The following is a 19,010-nucleotide window of genomic DNA, read 5'->3' on the forward strand; positions in this document are numbered from 1 at the left end:
GTGGAGACTTTCTAGTTGTTTCATATAAAAGCAATAGACATTAGACCTACCCATAAAGTCCACACATTTAACTGTTGTAGTTTGACCTTGTTATGTCAAGCTGAGCAATCAAATTGACCCATCAGAGAATCTCCAAATAAATGTGACTTTGTTTTAATCAACCACTTCAGTCCTTCAAAACCATTTCATCCTCAATCTGAAAATAATTTTTTCTAACGGAATATCCAGAAACATTTTAATGGTTGTATGCATGTATTTTTTTGTTCTGGAATCTCAAATGTGTTTGTTATCACTTTATTTTGATGGTCCCTTTAATGCATTTTGTTGAATTTAAGTTGCATTGCATCTATATGCCAACTAATTCTCAATAGGTTATAAGTAGTGTTAGGTTGGGGTTAGGGTTACGGTTAGTGTAATTTGACATGTACTTGTAAAGTTTCAAATAGTCAGTTAAATGTGTTGATGGAGCAGAATCAGCAGATATTAAGCTGAAAGTCTACTAATACTCAAATGAGATGTAATTGACATGTAGTTGAAATGCAACTTTTAGTCAATAAAATGTGCAATAGGGACCATCAAAATAAAGTTTTGCCATGTGTTTTATTAAACTTTTGTATTTTTCTGTTTCATAAAGAAGATACCAAAGATACAGAGGTCTCAGCTATACCACAGAATAGCCAGTTAACGTGGAAACAGGGCAGGCAACTTCTCAGACAGTAAGTTAGCCTTGAGTCATTATACTTTTCCTAATGACGCTTGTGCATTCTGTGTGTGCGTGCATTTCAGTTCTGCTAAGAAAGTTCATAGGCATCTGTGTTGTCACGTTATCACTATTTATATCACCTGCTCTGTTCTGACCGACTTTATGCATCTGTCTTTTCAAGATATCTTCAGGAAGTAGGTTATACGGACACAATACTGGACGTCCGGACGCAGCGAGTGCGGTCATTACTAGGACTGTCCGGCTCAGAGCAGAATGGTTCCGTGGAAACCAAGAACCTAGAACAAATTCTAAATGGAGGCGAATCTCCAGCCAAAAGAAAGGGACAAGACATGAAAAGGTGTTGATTGATTTGATTTGATGCAACTGGTAAATTCATATAAACAATTAAATGAGATTTCTTAACGTTGTCTGTGATACCTTTTGTTTAACAGGAATCCAGAAGTTCTGGAGACATTTAATTTTTTAGAAAACGCTGATGATAGTGATGAAGAAGATGATGATGAGGGTGATATAATGGAGGATGTGCCTGACAGGAGCGATAAACGCAGAATAAAAAAACATAAGATTAAGGTGTGTAACCAGGATATTTTACATGTCAATGATCTCAAAGTAGTCATTCTCAGGATATGGAAGTTCATGTGTTGTAGTCTTGACTACTTTTCCAGGTCGGAAATGAAGGATTGGCTTCAGACTTGCCGGATGACCCTGACACAGAGGACGCACTCAAAGAGTTTGACTTTTTGGTGAATGCAGAGGATGGAGAAGGTGCTGGGGAAGCTCGGAGTTCTGGAGACGGCACAGAGTGGGGTAAATAGTTTGCTTTTTACTTTAATGCTGCTTTACTATGGTACATCACACTTTTGGGAGATTTGCACTGTGCACAGTACCTGGTATACCTCTGTTGAGTTTTGAAGTGAGCTGTGCAGAAACTAAAAGAGAGAAACGTCACTACCTGCGTCATTGTAACACGACACAACAAACCTGCAAGATGTAAATAAATAGTCAGCATCAGCCGCTGTGGGATTATTTTCAATGACTGACACGCATCTTCTAATGGCTGTATCATGGTCAGTAGAGAAGGTGCAGACGTTCCTCATGTTGATATTCAAGAAGCAGATCCAGTGTGATCTGGATGTGGCAACCAGGAATTAGGTTACATTTTAGTAGATGCGGTGCAAAAAAACGTATAATCTCATCCACTTTGCTTTTTTTTAACCACACAGTGAAAAAGTGACTTAAGGCTACATTTTCTTGTCAACAATGTAGCCAAAAACTGAAAACTTTTTTTACTTGCATTAAAAAAAAGTTTCACATTTACATATCTTTTTCAAAATACATTTATGAAAATGTCCTAAAACACTGATTTATATTTGGCAGAGCAGTATTTGATGTTTTCACCTTGTTAGTAGGGCTGCATAATGTTAAAAAAACTGATATGGCAATATTTAGTTTTGCTGCGATATAATATTGCGTTATGAATATAATCACTAGATTCACTGAATAGCTCCAACCTATTTGGAAAGATGTCATTCTTTGAGATTGACTGAGGTGATCAAATCTATTTCTATGCAGTGTGTCTAAATATGACAGTGTAAAAATAAAAGTTTAATAAACAGTGCTTTTTTGTGAAGTCTAACAGTATTCAAATACAAAACCATACAAAAATATTGTACAAATCATTGTTTAAACCTTGTATGCAATAATATAAAAATTATATTCAGCATTATCTTTATATTTTGATATTTAATAAATTGAATACTGCGATGTGACTATTGTGGAAAAACACATTGCGAAATCAATGCGCAAGCGATATATTGTTCAGCCCTACTTGTTAGAAAACAGTACCCCAAGGAAGGAATGATGTTCAGTTGGCGGCTCTGTGCTGATGTTTATGTAGAATTCAAAGTGTGTAAGATGCGTCTATGCTGTTGCTTGTAATGCAAAGTAAATCCACACCTTGCTCCTGAAGCATTAGCCAACAGCTGAGCATCAACAACACTAGCATGTACTGTGCCACTGTTGTGTGTTTATTTGGGCTTGCCTTTAATCTATATCTCCCTAAATGTGCACACACATGACGTCATTGTGTAAGCCCCAAAAAAATAGTTATTGAAAACAGAGACGACAATGTTCTTAATAACTTTAACTTTGAAATCCATTTTCATATTTATGCAGGTAATGTCACAGAAATGCTAAACGAACAAGCAAAATACTTCAAACGTTTTGAGATATTGGCTGAAATTGTTGTCGCATAAAGAGCCACTAAGTGTGACTGAGTATAATTTGTGTTATTGAGTGAAAAACACAGGTCACATTGGTGTGCAAGTCTATAATTCATTCCAAAGTAGTATGAAATTGGCTGCCAGTAGCCCTAAATAAACTGAAATGCCTACAGACATTATAAACATATATTCTACTATGTCACTCTACAACAAATCTTTTTAATAGTGCTCAGTACAGAAAAGCAACAATAGGTATGAAAAAACTATCAAGAATAAAAAGCAGTTGTTATGTCAGTGGCTGAAAGCATAATTCAATATAAATGTCAAGTCTAAACTTGTTTATTCAAAGCAAAACTGAAATGATTAGCATATATATATATATATATATATATATATATATATATATATATATATATATATATATATATATATATATATATATATATATATATATATATATATATATATATATATATATATATATATAAAATATGTGCTATAATCTAAATAGTTGTGTGTCTCATTCATCACCAATCCACCAATGCATTTGTTTTGCTCACCTCATACTAATTCCATTAAGTCACTTTGGAGTTTAGGTTGCATCCTTTTTAAATGAAAAAATGTCTTATATTTTGAAATACATAATAATTGTCAAGTGATGAAACAGGGCACATCTCTTAATATTCTTACAGGATTTGAGTGTTTGATTATTAAGCAGGACATCCTTATTAGTGTGTAGTATTGAAATATGGACTGAAATTTAAAGGTTCATCCAAACAAGAACTATTTATTATCAACCCAGCCTAGTGTTGATCCAGCTCTGTTTTTTTATATTAGATTTTAGAATGTTCATTTATTTGTGATTGGTCAAATCAAAAGTGGTTTATATTGAAGACTTCTAAACAGGACATCATAGCACCACAGTGATGCTATAATTGTTTTTTTTTTATGACAACAGATTTTCAGCAGCCATTACTTGTCACATGATCCTTAAGAAGTAAATAAAACATATTGATGTGTTAATAAAGAATATAATTTTTTTATTGCCCCAAATATGATATTGTTGATTTTGACTTTTTGTGGTCTTACAAAGCTTGGAACATACAGGTGATGATGATAGTCCATTAGTAAACATTACCATTAATGTTTAGTGTATGGAAATGAGCTGTTTTGACATTATGCAAGTTTGCTAGTCTTTTAATAAAAGAAAAGAGACTGCATAAATGTGAAAACATAATGAACTATATGAATCTGTGTCTGTATGGGCATGTGTGTTCTTTGCATGTGATTGTGGCACACACCGGCCCTGCAGTAGAATCTTAACGAGGCCAGTTGCTGCATCAGCATTCCTGCCAGGAGATTCTCTTACTGCTCCGACCAGAGCCAGCTGGGTCAAACACATCAGCTCATTACATCCATCCCGCAGCCGTGCTTTTTCTTTTTGTATCTCTCACTCTTTTTATCTTACTCACTTCTCTTTGACCTATTTCTAAGCTAAGGATTATGTAAATCTTACTATAGAGTATGCATTTTTGATAAAGTAGCATAATTATGTGTGAAGTGTCACCCCTAAATTGGGATGTTTATTACATTTAAACATTTGATCAATACGTGGTGTATTCCTGAAACATAAACTCTGTTGATTAACCCAGACTTTTGTTTGTGAACGTTTCTTCATTCCAAAAGTTTGCAAGCAAAGTTACCTTTTTACAGTAAGCATTTTAACTCCAGGTCCAGGTGTATCATAATTCTTTCTTTTAATTCGTCACACCCATTGCGGCTTCATTAATAAGACATGCATGCACCTAACACCTCTAAAGTAAATTAAGCCGGAAACATAAACCTCTCTAAAGCAGTTGTTCAGAAAGAATTTGTAAGGAATATTTGGCTACAGATTGTACAAGCAGGTTTGTACAAGCAAGATTGTCCTTCAGAAAAAAGGATGTTTTTTTTTTTACAAACAGTGTCTGACATGAGGAAGTTAAATGAGTAAAAGGGAAAGAACGGTCAAACTAAAACAAATTTCCAGAAGAAATGTTATTTAAGTAGCATTTCAAACCACATTTGAATGTTACTTGAATAGAGTTTGTAAATATGTTTTTTATTTTTATATTTACATTCACAGTAAAAATAAGTGATTGTGGATAGCCGGGCAAGTTTTTATTGGTCAAAAATGATTAAGTAGTGTGGATACTAGCAGCCCATTTCCACTGATTGTTACGGTCCGGTATGGTATGATTCGGTATGCTTTTATGGCCATTTCCACTGTCAAAAAGTACCAACGAGCAAACCGTAGCGTACCACTTTTTAGGTACCCTTTTGGAAGGTTACCTATCACAACAAATGGGTTACAAAAGATGGAGCAAGACGCACAGCTGATTGCTATTGGTTTACAGAGAAGCGTCACTAGCTCATGTGCAAGCCAGGTGAATGAAAACAAAGGAAGCTTTTTTTTTTTTTTAAACTGCCATGTTTACCTATTATCATTGCCTTCTCTACTATTAAGAACTCTAAATGATGGAATTACTTTCTAACAGAGGCTACATGTGCTAGTGAAGATTGAATATGCAGTTGAGAGGTCTGCACTGACTTTGGGCTATATTGTGTGTTGTTTTTGAACCCCAAATAAGGAAATGTATGCTGTGTGCACTGTGCAGTTATTTTTTAATGAGTAACATATCGGAGACTTGGTTTGTATGTTTTCATGCATGTTGCATTTATTTATTTATTTATTTTATATAATTGCAGATGTTACAGTAGGTTATTTCGCCTTATCATTGATCTGCCATCAATGTAACTGTAACAACTTGGTTTTAAAAAGAATTGTATTTGTGTAAATGGCACTTTAGAATCCATTTTTGTGTTAGGCTCTGTTTTTGTTGAGCTCATTACAATTGCATGCTCAAAGCTGGCTTTTTTTAATTTTTTTTTTATTTTTTACTTTTAACCATTTCAAAAGTGGCAGAAAAATGGACGCTTCAACTTTCTCTATTGTTATCCATTGTACTCTTGGCTTGCTTATTTTACACTGTTAGAGGATGGTAGATCATACTCCCAAAGATTATAAAAAGACCATAGATATATCCACCCATTACCTTCACCACAAAAAAATAGGGAAGTGGACATAAGTGTTAGGTTAAAACACTGGGTAACAAGAAATGGATCTCATCTATCTCTAATCGACCCCTAATTGCCTCTTACCAGTGGCTTACAGACTTATTAAGCTGTTAACTGCTATAAAACATATTACTGTATTGCTTAAGCCCCGTTTTCCACTCCAAGGTGTGGCGCCTTGTTTACTGGGCCCTTCTCTTCTATTTTCTATTCTTAGCTGAGCCTCTGCCATTCACGCCTGGTGGGGGCAAGTCCTTTATCATGGGTTCTGATGACATGTTGGAAAGTGTGCTGGGCCTGGGAGACCTCGCCGATCTGACTGTTTCCAATGACGAGGCTGAATACAGCTATGATGTAAGTACCCAGACTGCTCCTCTGCTTTAATAATACTTTACACTGGCATTAATAAATAATAGCATCGACTTGAAAAACACTGTCTGATCCCCTGCTTAATTTTTAAATGCAGTATTGTTTAACTATCAGTTAATTGTTACACAAAACAAAGCCCATCATGTTTACTCAAATGTCTTGTACTATATTAGTTTCATTCTGTATAAAGGTTACAGAGAACATCAGTTGTTCATGCCTGGTGTGCTTTGCTGTGTACTCAGATAGGACAGCTATCCTATTCTCTTACTGTCAATCCTGAATGAATCAATCATTTCACAGTTATTCCAATGCCTTTAAAATGCCCCCCTATTTTTAGCTGCCAGCCAATAAGGATGCATTCAGGAAGACATGGAATCCCAAATATACCCTGCGTAGCCACTTTGATGGAGTGCGAGCCCTGGCTTTCCATCCTGTAGAGCCGGTGCTGGTCACAGTCTCAGAAGATCACACGCTCAAACTGTGGAACCTCCACAAGACCGTTCCTGCCAAAAAGTAAGTGCTCGCAGTGGCCTTCCAAGGAAAGCAATGTCCTGAGTTTGAATTAATGTTTTACATAGCCGCATTGATTTCAAAATGTTTTTTATCTGTAACAGCTCTAAATCAACCACTAAACACAGTTTTAACTTGCTTTGCAGAAGTGCCTCTTTTGATGTGGAGCCTATATACACGTTTAGAGGGCATATGTAAGTATTTGTTATTACCTTCTTTGTTTCACTTATTGGTTTTTGGTGTGTGATTTTGACCATAAAGTAACATCTTGATTTTTAGGCGAGGGTTATTAATTCAAGCGATTAGTTCAAAATGTCAGATTCATTTTGACCTGAAGCAAAGGACTGTCTTAATGAAGAGATTATTGAGTTATTAGCTCACTTGATTTGTTCATTCAGGGACAAAACCCTGCAAAATGTTCTCCTCCAACGTTTTTTGGAAAAAATTACATTGATGTAGCAAAAAACATTGTGTCTGAAAGGTATCTCACTCAGGATTCTTGTGTGCTGAAAGTTTGATGTAAAATCAGCATCAAATTTCAAATCCACTCATACTTTCAACTCACACCCATAATTTGTCAGTTATTCCTGAAATTAATGGCTCATTATAACGACATTCTAACAGGCTTCGTCACACTTTGAAAACTTTTGTATTGTAATGACATGTATTGGAAGAATATGAGTAATTTTCCAGGGCTGGTTCACCATTATAAAAAAATTCAGTCGGTCTTTCATAATGTGTGAAACCGCAAACATCATGATTAAATGATTAAAGATATAAATGTAGCTATTTTGTTTTTGTTGTTTTTGAAGTGCCAAAATTTTATGAAGACTTATGCCTCATTCAAACTAACAGTGATTTTTTAGCTGCCTGTCGCTCTGGGTGGCGACCTGCTGCAAACACAGGTCTGTGTAGGTCAGGGCTATTCAATTGGCAGCCCGCAGGAAAAGTGTGACCAAGACATCAAAAATAAATTTAGTTTAGTCATAAAACGGTTACCATAGTTATGAAGTGACATGCGTCTGTTCAATACAGCACGAGCTGCAGTTGAAAATTGCGCAGAGCGTGAGTCACCTAACATAAGCAATTGCTGCAGGCAGCTGAAAATATTTGGATATTTTTGTAGAAAAGGTCTTTTGTACAATGCACTGATATTGTTAACAGGGATGCAATGATTTGCCGATTTCACTATTAACCGCACTTTAATTCATTATGGTCAATTTATTGTGAAGGCTTCTCAATGCCACGTTTGTTTTGCACTGAACAAAATTGCTGCAACTAAACTATAAGTTATGCCAACTGTGTGCTAGTTTAAAGTTCCGAGCTTATACCGAGGTTAATTCGCACGCACACTGGATTAACTATAACAGCAGGCCATTCACATATTGCGTCTTTTCCGCACACAAGATCATTATTTTCAATAGAGACCTTTGCATATTGGAGCGGTGTGCGCAAAGCTCGCAAGCGGACCTCCAGTAGACTGTAGAAATGATCTCCTGCTGTAGTGGTGAGAGTTGTGGCTTTCAGTGCAATGTAAACAAAAGATACGTTAGCAAATTCTTAAAGTGATTATGTGTGTATGGACGCAGATGAACAACAGTTCATTTAAACTATTAGCTGATATATAGCTTAAATTAACATTAGACAAATGCTATTTTTTATTTCTTATTTTTATTTATTTATTCATTGTTCTGTCATTTATTTTCATTGTAAAATTATGGCTAGTGTTTAAATTTAAAAACTTTTTCATGTATTTTTAAGTCCAAAGAGAGAAATGGACTATTGTTTGTTTTTTATTCATATTTTGTGCTGTGTTTGGTTACTGAGCTGCAATAAACAAAACACTATAAAATATAATCAGTTTTCATGTGATTTTCAAACTAGTAGTGTTTTGAATTTAATAAATGCATAATAATTGTGATAACCGTGAAACCATGATTATTCTTCAGACTATAATCAGACAACCAAAATCTATAGTCATTGCATCCCTAATTGTTACGCAGTTCCAAACATAACATATGAATGTGTTTGAATGTGGAAGAAGCCTACTTAAGCAATACACTGATATTGCTGTGCTTCGAATGACAACATTTGAATATGCTTGTAAAAAAGCCACGTTGTACAATGCACTGATGTTATGTAGTTTCAGATTACTACATATTAACAGTTTAATGTAGAAAAAGCCAACATGGGCGTCTTAAGGAGCAAAAATACAACATATGGGCTACTGCTGTTGTGCCATCACTTACTGTGTATTGCAAGTCATATCTCTCTGGCCCCTCATTTGAGATGCTTTTTAAGAACTGGTCCCCATGACAAACTAATTGAATAGCTCTGGTGTAGGTCTACAGCACAGAGAACAATCAGCCTCTGAGCAAGCTGAGAGAGCATCACATGAGCTCTACTGTTGTTCCTATTGGCTGTCAAATTTGAACAAAGTTGGATTCTCAACTTTGTCGTGTCTCTCATCAACGGTCGCTGTTGCTCACATAGACGGAGGTTGAAGAAAGTTGCACACTCTCCGTTGAAATGAATGGTTGCTTGTTGCTTTGCTGCTGCGAGCCGCTCGTAGTGTAAATGAGGCTATATAGACCATTTTAATGTGGTGTTGTCATTGGCTCATGAACATTTCCTGCTTATCAAACTATTTCATAACTGTAATAGGAGAAAATTTATAACTTAACGTTAAAACAGCTGTCATTAACATCATTTATCAATATGTTGGCCTTTTTGAATTCTTGGAAGCTATGGAAATTAAAAATGCAACAGAGGAAATGCATTAGGACCATTGTTTTTGTTTACATGCCTCAAAATGGTCTGTACAGTTTCCATTCAAAAACAACCATCCAACAACCAAGATATTTCATCTTTATGTTGAGCAGGAGAAACAGACTCGCAATTGTTTGAAACTAGTGGAGAGAGTAAATTTTGACATAATTTTTATATTGGATGAACTCTCCCTGTTAGTGTTCAGGTAGTATGTTCATGACCTCTGCTGAACGCATCTATGAGATGGAGACGTGCGATTCATCAGTCCAGAGAATTTGTTCCGACTGTTCCATAACACTCCAGCCAGATATGAAAATAGCAGTGTGAGCTATTTAAAGGCACATTCTGGAGTTTTTTTTTTGCTTACCTTTTGCTTGCCCTTATTCATACCAGTGCTGTTATGTTTATACTGATGCCAAGATGCTTTCATTACCTTTTTCCACATTTCAAGCAAGTTTTTTTTTTTTTTTTTTTGCTTTAAACCCATGTGCAAAAAGTATTTACTTGAATTAGGCTTGTGACTATATCTAATTTACATGTTGCAATCATTTTTTAAATTTTATTTCACAATCTGCGGTATTGTGACTATAATAGCAGGTTGAAAAAAACATTCAGAGTAAACAAGCCTATTTGCAAACAGAGAATAAAGTACGATTAGTAAAGCTTTATAATAACATCTCATTATTAAACATTAGTTAATGTTGACAAGTACAGCTGACAATGAGAAATAAACACATTTATTGTACGTACTATGATAATTTTAGTTTAAAAAGTTGTTTATGGCACTGTTTAATAAAACAGTTATGACTTAAAATTTTGAGGAGTTATTATGAATTATGAAACAAGCACCACCTAAGAAAAATCAATGCTTGTTTTTTTCATTTAATTAACAAATGCAGCCTTATTGTACAATGTTAATACCCAATACACCAGATTACTAGCCAGATTTAAATATAAAGAATATTCATGTTTAAAATAAATAGCCCTTTAAGTCTATAAGCATGTTGTGTTGTGGCATCACTGCAATACAACAATCTGAATATTCTTAATGCACTCTAAAATAATACCTGATTATTCATAGTATTTTGAAGTACTTTTGATAACAATTATTATCATTATTACAACATTTTGTATTGTAAAAAATCTACATGTGAAGTTTAGGTTCAGTCCTAGTCATTTTTCTAATTGTTGTTATTGGAATTTGCATTGCACTGATCAATATAGCTGTTTTGTAAGTCACATAATTTGTCATCATCATGATGGTTTGTAATGGATGTGGTTAGTCAGCTTCATGATGGGTTGCTCATGTGATGTTAACATGGTGTTCTCCATGAGAGGGCGACGTGCTCATTGTAGAACACTTTTTGATTCTATAACAGAGTTCAACCTTGAGACGTTTTCAGTTTGTAATTTACTGGATAAGAATTTAAACATACTGTACCCACATTTTCTACTTAAATTATTTTACTTGTGCTTTTTATAAAAGCAAATATATTAGGCAAGATTTTACTCAGTTTTAGGTTTTATAAGCGTGTTAAAATTAGTCTTTCATAAATGTCCACATTTGTCACTGTTAGAAAATAACAGCTGAAAATAAAATATATTAAAAAAGAATTGCGTAAAACATTTTCAGTTCAATTAATTTGGACCAGTAGTTTATAAGAACCACTACTGAAAAATACCATTATTGAAATAGCTCACCCAAAACGTCTAATTTCCTCATCATTTACTCACATCCATGTGCTTTCAAATATTTATTCACATCGTTCTTCTGTTGAACACAAAACTGTTGTTTTTTTTGTGTTCATATGTTCAGCATACATTTCTATGAGGATCAGCATTTTATTTTATTTTTTTTTCTGATAAAACTGAGTGCACGTATAAACTCATATTCTGAAGCTTCTTTTTTTCTTTGGGTGTTGTTTTGGTTTTGAACAGGAGGATAGTGTGTTTAATTGAGTGTAAATGATGAAATGATATTAACGAAGATATCTCTCTTGTACTGCGGTTGCTCTTGGATATTTTCAAGAATTTATCAACACTTCTAGCCATTCAGGGAAAGAATTTAAACACAAGTGTGTAAAAAGCGGCATAGTGATCTAACTGAAGGTGAAGTAGTCACAAAATATATTGATGCCTTGCTGTTGTTATTGTTTTTTTAACTTTATGTAAGGAGTCAGTTTCTGCTGTCTTGGTTTAGTTTATCACGTTAATAATTAACATGTTCCATTGATAATTAACACATGCAACAGTAAATTTTATTGTAAAAAATTTTCCTAAAAATGAGTTTTGGTACTGTCATTCTAAACAGCAGTTGTGAATAAAAAATAATATATAATATAATAATGATAATATTATAATAGTTATGATAATAATATGAAATTATCTCCATGATGCATTTGGAGTGTGTTTTCTTTTGCCTACCTAGTGCATTAATACCCAAAGTGACCAATAAGGGTAACCAAATCCAAAGAAGGGTCAAAATGTAACTTTGTAAATAAGCATTTAGTTGTTTGTTCCCATTTTTATATAAATTATATATATATATATATATATATATATATATATATATATATATATATATATATATATATATAATTCTATCAATAGTTTCTTACTGATCAAAGGTGGCAATGATTGCATGACGAATATATAATGGCCTACTACATAGTATATAAATTATATAAAAGGGCTGGTATTGTCTGGATCTTATTCATAATCGTTGAGTAGATTAAAAACCGGACGTTTAACTTGTTGGACCAAACTATTTTTAGGGTCCTGGTATCAACCATGATCTAATCAACTGAATCCACCAGTCTTTTGAATTTTGTCTTAAGTTGTTTATTGTGTGTCTGCAGTGGGCCTGTGCTCTCATTGGCAGTGACCTCGAGCGGTGAGCAGTGTTTTAGTGGTGGAATCGATTCGACAATACAATGGTGGAACATCCCCAGCTCTAACGTAGACCCTTACGACACATATGGTGAGAAGATCAAATCTTTTTTCATTTTGAGAGAATTTGAAAGCAAGAAGTCTGACTGATTCTTAGTGTCTTGTCTTTGGCACTGTTTACATCTTGTATTAAAATGCATTTTATCAATTTAATCCCAAACGGGCAAAGCGTAACTGGGCCTGAAACCTTTTTGTGTTTGTCCACTCTTTACCACTTCCAGCTGTAGTTGAAATATCATTAAACTTCAGTGAATTAAAGTGTAAATGCTTCAAAGAGCCACAAAGCACTTGCTACATAGGAGCTGTTTACTGTTAAAGATTTGTAGGCAAATAGAGGGAGCTTTTTATACGTTTTGCATGTTCATTTACACAACTTTTTTTTACTGATTAACTTGGACGTTTTTGAAAATGCATCGCTTGTCGTGTCATGTAAACACCCAAAAACGAAAATCATGCACATGCATAGTATGTGTTTAGGGACATGTAGATTAAAGCCAAGCAAAAACAAACATCCAACAATGGCAGAGTATATGGTAGTGTTGTTGTGGCCCAAGTGTTTATTAAGGCTTCATCAGCAAAGTGGTGGTTTATTTACACAGCGCAAATTCTATATAAACACCAGAACCAAGCTGCTAATGTTGCATTGCCTTTTCCCCACAGGTGCTGTTTACTAACAATGTGACCAAATACTGGCCTAGCATATTTAATTTGGGTGTTTTTATTAATTTCACATCGATTGTTTTGAAAAAAAGTTACTGTTTTTAAAAACAATTATGTATGCAAAACTGAAATGTTTTTCGTTAGTGTTTTCAACTCACAAGGGGAACACTTTTCTATTTTTGGCTACTTTGTTGTCGTATGAATGTAGCCTGAAGGCTGATTTATACTTCTTAGTCAAGCACACGCATATGCTGTGGCACAGCCATCGTGGAGTCACATGTAACTACACGTCACAGCGCTGCTACAGAACGCAAGTTCTGTAATTGGTTGCCTTGGTACCTGTGACCAGTGTGGGCGGGACCAAGAGCTGCACAAACCCGTTGGAGCGAATGTTTACAAATGTCGAGTCCCATGAAGGAGCTCTAGATGGAAACTTTTGTTTTGTGTTTACAAAGGACATAAAAACACAAACACCACACAGAAGTATAAATGCACGATTACGTGCATGGCAAGTGCCGTGCGTCATGCAGATCACTCGACGTATGACTACTGGCTTAATAACTAAACATTATAGGATGTGGTTGCGAGACACATAAGCTAGATGAGATTGAAACTTTGCTGATCTAAATCGTAATTTGATTTACCCAATACACCTATACCACATGTCTTTGGACTGTGGGGGAAACCGGAACACATGGAGGAAACCCATGCGAACACGGGAACATGTAAAGTCCACACAGAAAGGCCAACTGGCCCAGCCGGCACTCAACAGTGCTAACAATTGAGCCACTGTGCCACCCCGGAGCAGAAATCCTAAATAGAGAAGAAAAGCTTCTGTTCTCTGTCATAAGATCAGAAAAACACTCAAACATATGGATGCCCCACTCTAAAAATTCAGAAAAGGGATCAAAACTGAACAAAATAGACCCATTAAAAGTGATGTGAACAGGATAGTAAATTAAACTGTTTTTCACAGATCCCAGTGTGTTGGCTGGTACGCTGTTGGGTCACAGTGATGCCGTTTGGGGTTTGGCTTACAGTGGGATCAAGAACCGTCTGCTCTCCTGTTCAGCTGATGGGACAATCAAGCTGTGGGACCCTCAAGAGAAGATCCCGTGTCTTAGCACTTTTAACTCTGATAAAGGTGAGCACTGTGCGTCTTGTGTATTATGCTAAATAATGGTTTTTATTTTGTCAACTGATGTCTTCATTTTCCGTCTTTCAGATCATGGTGTTCCCACATCAGTTGATTTTAATGGGTGCGATCCAGCTCATATGGTGGCGTCTTACAACACTGGAGATGCTGTTGTTTATGATCTGGAGACGTCTCAGCCTGTAGTTGTGTTCGCTGCACAGGGAGAGAGTGGTACATACTTCACATTTGTTCTTTATAGACTGAGTGCTCGTGTGGATATAGTGTCATGTTTATATATACTTCTGTGATTTAATGTTTTTTTTTGTGTGTGTGTTTTTGTTTTGTTTCAGCTATTCCTTTTGGGAATCACATCAATAAAGTAGTCACTCACCCCACCCTGCCAATCACAGTCACCGCTCATGAGGATAGACACATCAAATTCTTTGACAATAAATCAGGTCAGTGTTTTTGTGGGATTATTGTAAAATACTGCTTCAAACTTTTTTTTATGTTTTTGACAGATTGATGCTCACCACGGTACTGAGTACAGTAAAAAAATGTTGTAATACATTACTAAAATAAGAAAACATTTTATTTTCACATATATGTAATTATATTTTCAATATAAAAAACCTTAAATGTTTTTCTTTTTGTTTGTTTGTTCTATATTAATTGAGAGAAAATTTGTGCTTCTGTTTGTTCCCAATAATAATGTATTATTATTATTTATTTTATTGTTTTATGCTGTGTTTTTTGTTGAAAACCTAGTTTATTTGTTTTTAGTTTTTGAATGAATAAATATATAATTTTTAAAGCATTTGAAATAAAACAAACAACAAACTCAAGGGCAGTGTACCATTGCTCTTTGGGCATCCTGGCTCGGGGACCGAGACCATTTCTCTTCTGTCTCTCAGAATTCGTTCATGTCTAAATCCTGTCCTATCCTAATAAATGCAGAAACTCCTTTTTCCCCAAACATACCAAAAGTATTTAGGAAAACATTTCTTTCTGAATAATAATAATAATAATAATATATTATTATTATTATCAATAATAGTGCTAATAATTTCCACTGTTATATTGGGTTCTTGTTATGTCCAAAATGTTTATAATGGGGTATATGCAGAAGGACTTAAAAATATTCAGTAATGTTTCTGGCGAACTGTACGCCCTTATAAAATTGGTGCTTTTAAGGTCTCTAATCTTTAAAAATCAACAATCTTCATTGTCTTATTTATATACAATATAAAGTGGGTCTCAGAATGTACAAGAAGCACTGAATTAAATAACATTTTCCCTGGCCATGTCTTTAAAATATGAACATTTATTTTACCCCAGTATTTTCAATGGAGTTTCTGCACTAGCCTGCTAATCCTGACGTGTGTGCGTGTGTGCGTGTGTGCGTGTGTGCGTGTGTGCGTGTGTGCGTGTGTGCGTGTGTGTGTGTGTGTGTGTGTGTGTGTGTGTGTGTGTGTAAATGGCATTTTTCTTGTTTTACGCTTAAAAAACTAAATGAATGCTGATGTGTATATACAGATTGTCTGCTGGGTCCTAAAAGTCTTAAATTACATAAAGAAAATGTTAGGCCTTAAAGTCTTAAATTCACTGAAATATTGTGTTGTAGGTCTCAAATAGTTTTAAACAGGTCTTTATTTCCCTGTCCAAGTAAAACTATCCAATCGGCCTGACACCCAATCACCAATAATCCATCTCAACTCTCAAAATTTCATTCATACGGGTCTTAAAAGGGTCTTAAAAAGTCTTACATTTGATTTGAAGAAACCTGCAGAAATCCTGATTTAACTTTTTTTTAATTACATTTTTATTACATTACAACATCGATGCTGTAAAAGGAAAGGAACAGTATAAAATTAAAAAAAACATTTACCACACATTAACCGTTCACCGGAAGTTTATCAGTATGGGAAGAAACATTAGCTGTGCATATACCCTGTTGTGTACATTTTGTTATATTACCCTTTAGATTTTATATTTTTTAAATGAAGTCCTTCATCTCTCTGCAGGTAAAGCCATCCATGCGATGGTGGCTCACTTGGATGCTGTTACTAGTCTGGCAATTGATCCAAATGGCATCTACTTGATGTCAGGAAGTAAGTGTTTTCCGCTCAGAGTATCAGTGCTGTACTTTTTCTTTTGCTTTGCCACTTTACGTTAGTAGCAATTAGACAGTTTTTCCATACATTTCATTCATGGTTATCTTTGATGAAAAACAAAAGTAGATGTTTTGCAGAATGTCCAAGCTGCTCTCTTCCACACTATGAAATTGCACCATTTTCATTGTGTGGGAAGAGAGCAGCTTGGACATTCTGCTAAACATCTACTTTTGTTTTTCACGATCATGGATAAAAATGTATGGATTAACATAGCTCAGGCCAGCATATAGAAGAGAGCAGCTTGGACATTCTGATAAATGTCATGTTTTGTTATAGACATAATGTAAATTTAGCGTTTTAAAAAATATTTTCTCTTCTCCATCTAAAACAGGTCACGATAGTTCAATCCGCTTATGGAACCTGGACAGTAAGACTTGTGTACAGGAAGTCACCGCTCACAGGAAAAAGTCGGACGAGGCCATATATGACGTTGCCTTCCACCCATCGAAGGCATACATAGGAAGTGCCGGAGCCGATGCCCTGGCCAAAGTGTTTGTATAAAGGCACGCCCATATTACCACATCCACAAAGACAGACAGACAGACAGAGAGAAAGAAAGGACTGCTTCACTGCCTTGTGTAACAAGAGTAGCATTTCTCACACTACATTGAAGTGGCTTCCACCTTCGGTGTCAAACTCACACCACACACACAACGAATACCAGGTGCCAAGAAGGGGACGTGCCGTTTCTTTTTTCGCGAAGCCAGTGTGGAGTGCTCAGTCAGTTTTAATCTTTATTTTTGTTTCCTGAAAAAAAGCAAGAAAAAAAAACAGAAAAAATACCTGTAATTTACTGTAAGCTGGAGTGAAACCAGTGCTTGTAGCCTTTTGACTGGTTCTGAACTGAGCTGATAATGTGTCCTGTAGGTTTGTTTCAGTGACCATGGAGTGGCTGTTTATGTTCATCCATCAGTAGGTTTTCATCAACCGTCATCAGGGGCACCTGAGGAACCCAGTCCCACCCTGCCGAGCCATAAAACCAGACCCCGATCTCATCCTAATGTAGCGTGCAAACCAATACAGTTAAACTCAGTCAACCTTCATACCTTTAGCGTTTGTTTCTTTTTTGTGTAAAAAAGTATAGTTTTTATAATCAATTTTATATAAATAAAGACTGTCATAAAAGCGCTGAAAATCACATTTTTTAAAGGGACTATAATCCCACTCGAGCCCTCCATTTCCCGCGGTTCTCCTTCACGAAGGTCTTGTGTATCCGGAAAGCCTGGATGAATGCTCTCCTTTACACTTACTACATTGCTTTAATGTTGTTTTATCATCACGTAACGGAGAGACTGTACGCCAGTAGAAGCACAGCGCGTGGTGACATGAGAGCTTATAGGAATCTACAAATAAACTGCAGCATCCTGTCACTATGTGATGTTTCTGTACACCTTACTGTAAAATGAGTTGAAGTATCACAAGATAGAAATCCGAACGCTATTTATTTTCAGTCTGTGGATAGTCTTATCCTTTGTTGAGAGCGCATAGCTCGACGGTGACTACAATGTCGGGCTGTTGCTAACCAACGGAACAGGTCATTCGATAAGTGAGATTAATGTGAAAGCTCTTTTTAAAACACGGTTTCTTAGTTGGCTAAAAATGGCGTTTAAATCACCTCACGATGCCGGAGATCAGGTGAGAACTGTTTTTAAAGTTAAAGGGATGGTTCACCTCTAAATGAAAATGCTGTTGTCGTTTACTCGCCTTCATGTCTCTATAAAGCAATATGACTGATTTTCATCTGTGCGACATAAAAGAAGCTATTTTGAAAAATGTCCTGAAACTTAGGACGCAAACATACCTTCTTTTGTGTGTGTCTGTTCCCGTGGAAAAGACCTTCATGTTGGTTTAAAACGACACGGGGGTGATTAAATGACGACGTCACATTTGGAATTTGAATACTGCGTAATAACATTTGCTTTGTGGTCCTTCTGCCCCCCAATCAATTTTTAAAGGAAACGATGCAGTTTATGGTGTAACAAAAGACCTTTTTGTTTGTGTAATGCATGATTAATACTAAAAAATAAAGTATTTTTTCTAGTCTTCCAAAAGTTCTGATCAGTTTGAAGAGTTTTGATGAGTTTTGTAAGGTTTTTGATTTACTACGAATCAACAGATTTTAAAGATTGTACCACATAGCAAAACAACTGTTGAAAAGTAATGTATATAAAATGTCTATAATAAATATTAAATGGTGTATCTGTATATGCAACATGCCCCCTGTCTCCATAATTAAGTCTGCATTTAATTTGAACTGACAGGTCATTGGTGATGACGAATGAAGGATGCCAGTTTTAATAAAGATTGTGTTTCTAATCAGAGAGATGCAAATTGAACAAACCACCTGCTACATGAAGTCATACATGTGTTTCTTGAATATGCTG

The 19,010-nt window shown here is 35.4% G+C and overlaps 1 protein-coding gene and 1 long non-coding RNA gene across 3 annotated transcripts in view; one reads left to right on the top strand and one right to left on the bottom strand.

Moving 5' to 3' along the window:
• The window catches only part of strn3 (striatin, calmodulin binding protein 3), a 36,267-nt gene extending 17,429 nt beyond the window's left edge, over positions 1 to 18,838 (top strand). Inside the window, exons 4-16 of one of the 2 annotated variants that reach the window (XM_087289250.1) lie at positions 638 to 716; positions 885 to 1,061; positions 1,156 to 1,294; positions 1,390 to 1,531; positions 6,278 to 6,414; positions 6,767 to 6,942; positions 7,086 to 7,133; positions 12,567 to 12,688; positions 14,294 to 14,461; positions 14,543 to 14,683; positions 14,803 to 14,910; positions 16,477 to 16,563; positions 16,958 to 18,838. In XM_087289250.1, the coding sequence (XP_087145376.1) occupies positions 638 to 716; positions 885 to 1,061; positions 1,156 to 1,294; positions 1,390 to 1,531; positions 6,278 to 6,414; positions 6,767 to 6,942; positions 7,086 to 7,133; positions 12,567 to 12,688; positions 14,294 to 14,461; positions 14,543 to 14,683; positions 14,803 to 14,910; positions 16,477 to 16,563; positions 16,958 to 17,127 (1,694 nt within the window). In that variant the 3' untranslated portion in view covers positions 17,128 to 18,838. 2 annotated transcript variants of the gene reach the window in all.
• LOC147839955 (uncharacterized) lies at positions 15,497 to 17,376 on the bottom strand. Its single transcript, XR_015513470.1, has 3 exons — positions 16,795 to 17,376; positions 15,832 to 16,670; positions 15,497 to 15,606 (listed from the first exon to the last, which is right to left on the bottom strand). It is a non-coding gene; the product is annotated as an uncharacterized LOC147839955 (long non-coding RNA).
• Positions 18,839 to 19,010: the final 172 nt, after the last annotated feature.

This window comes from Danio rerio, chromosome 17 (assembly GCF_052040795.2).
Source record: "Danio rerio strain M-AB ecotype USA chromosome 17, GRCz13ab, whole genome shotgun sequence".
NCBI classification, from domain to species: Eukaryota; Metazoa; Chordata; class Actinopteri; order Cypriniformes; family Danionidae; genus Danio; species Danio rerio.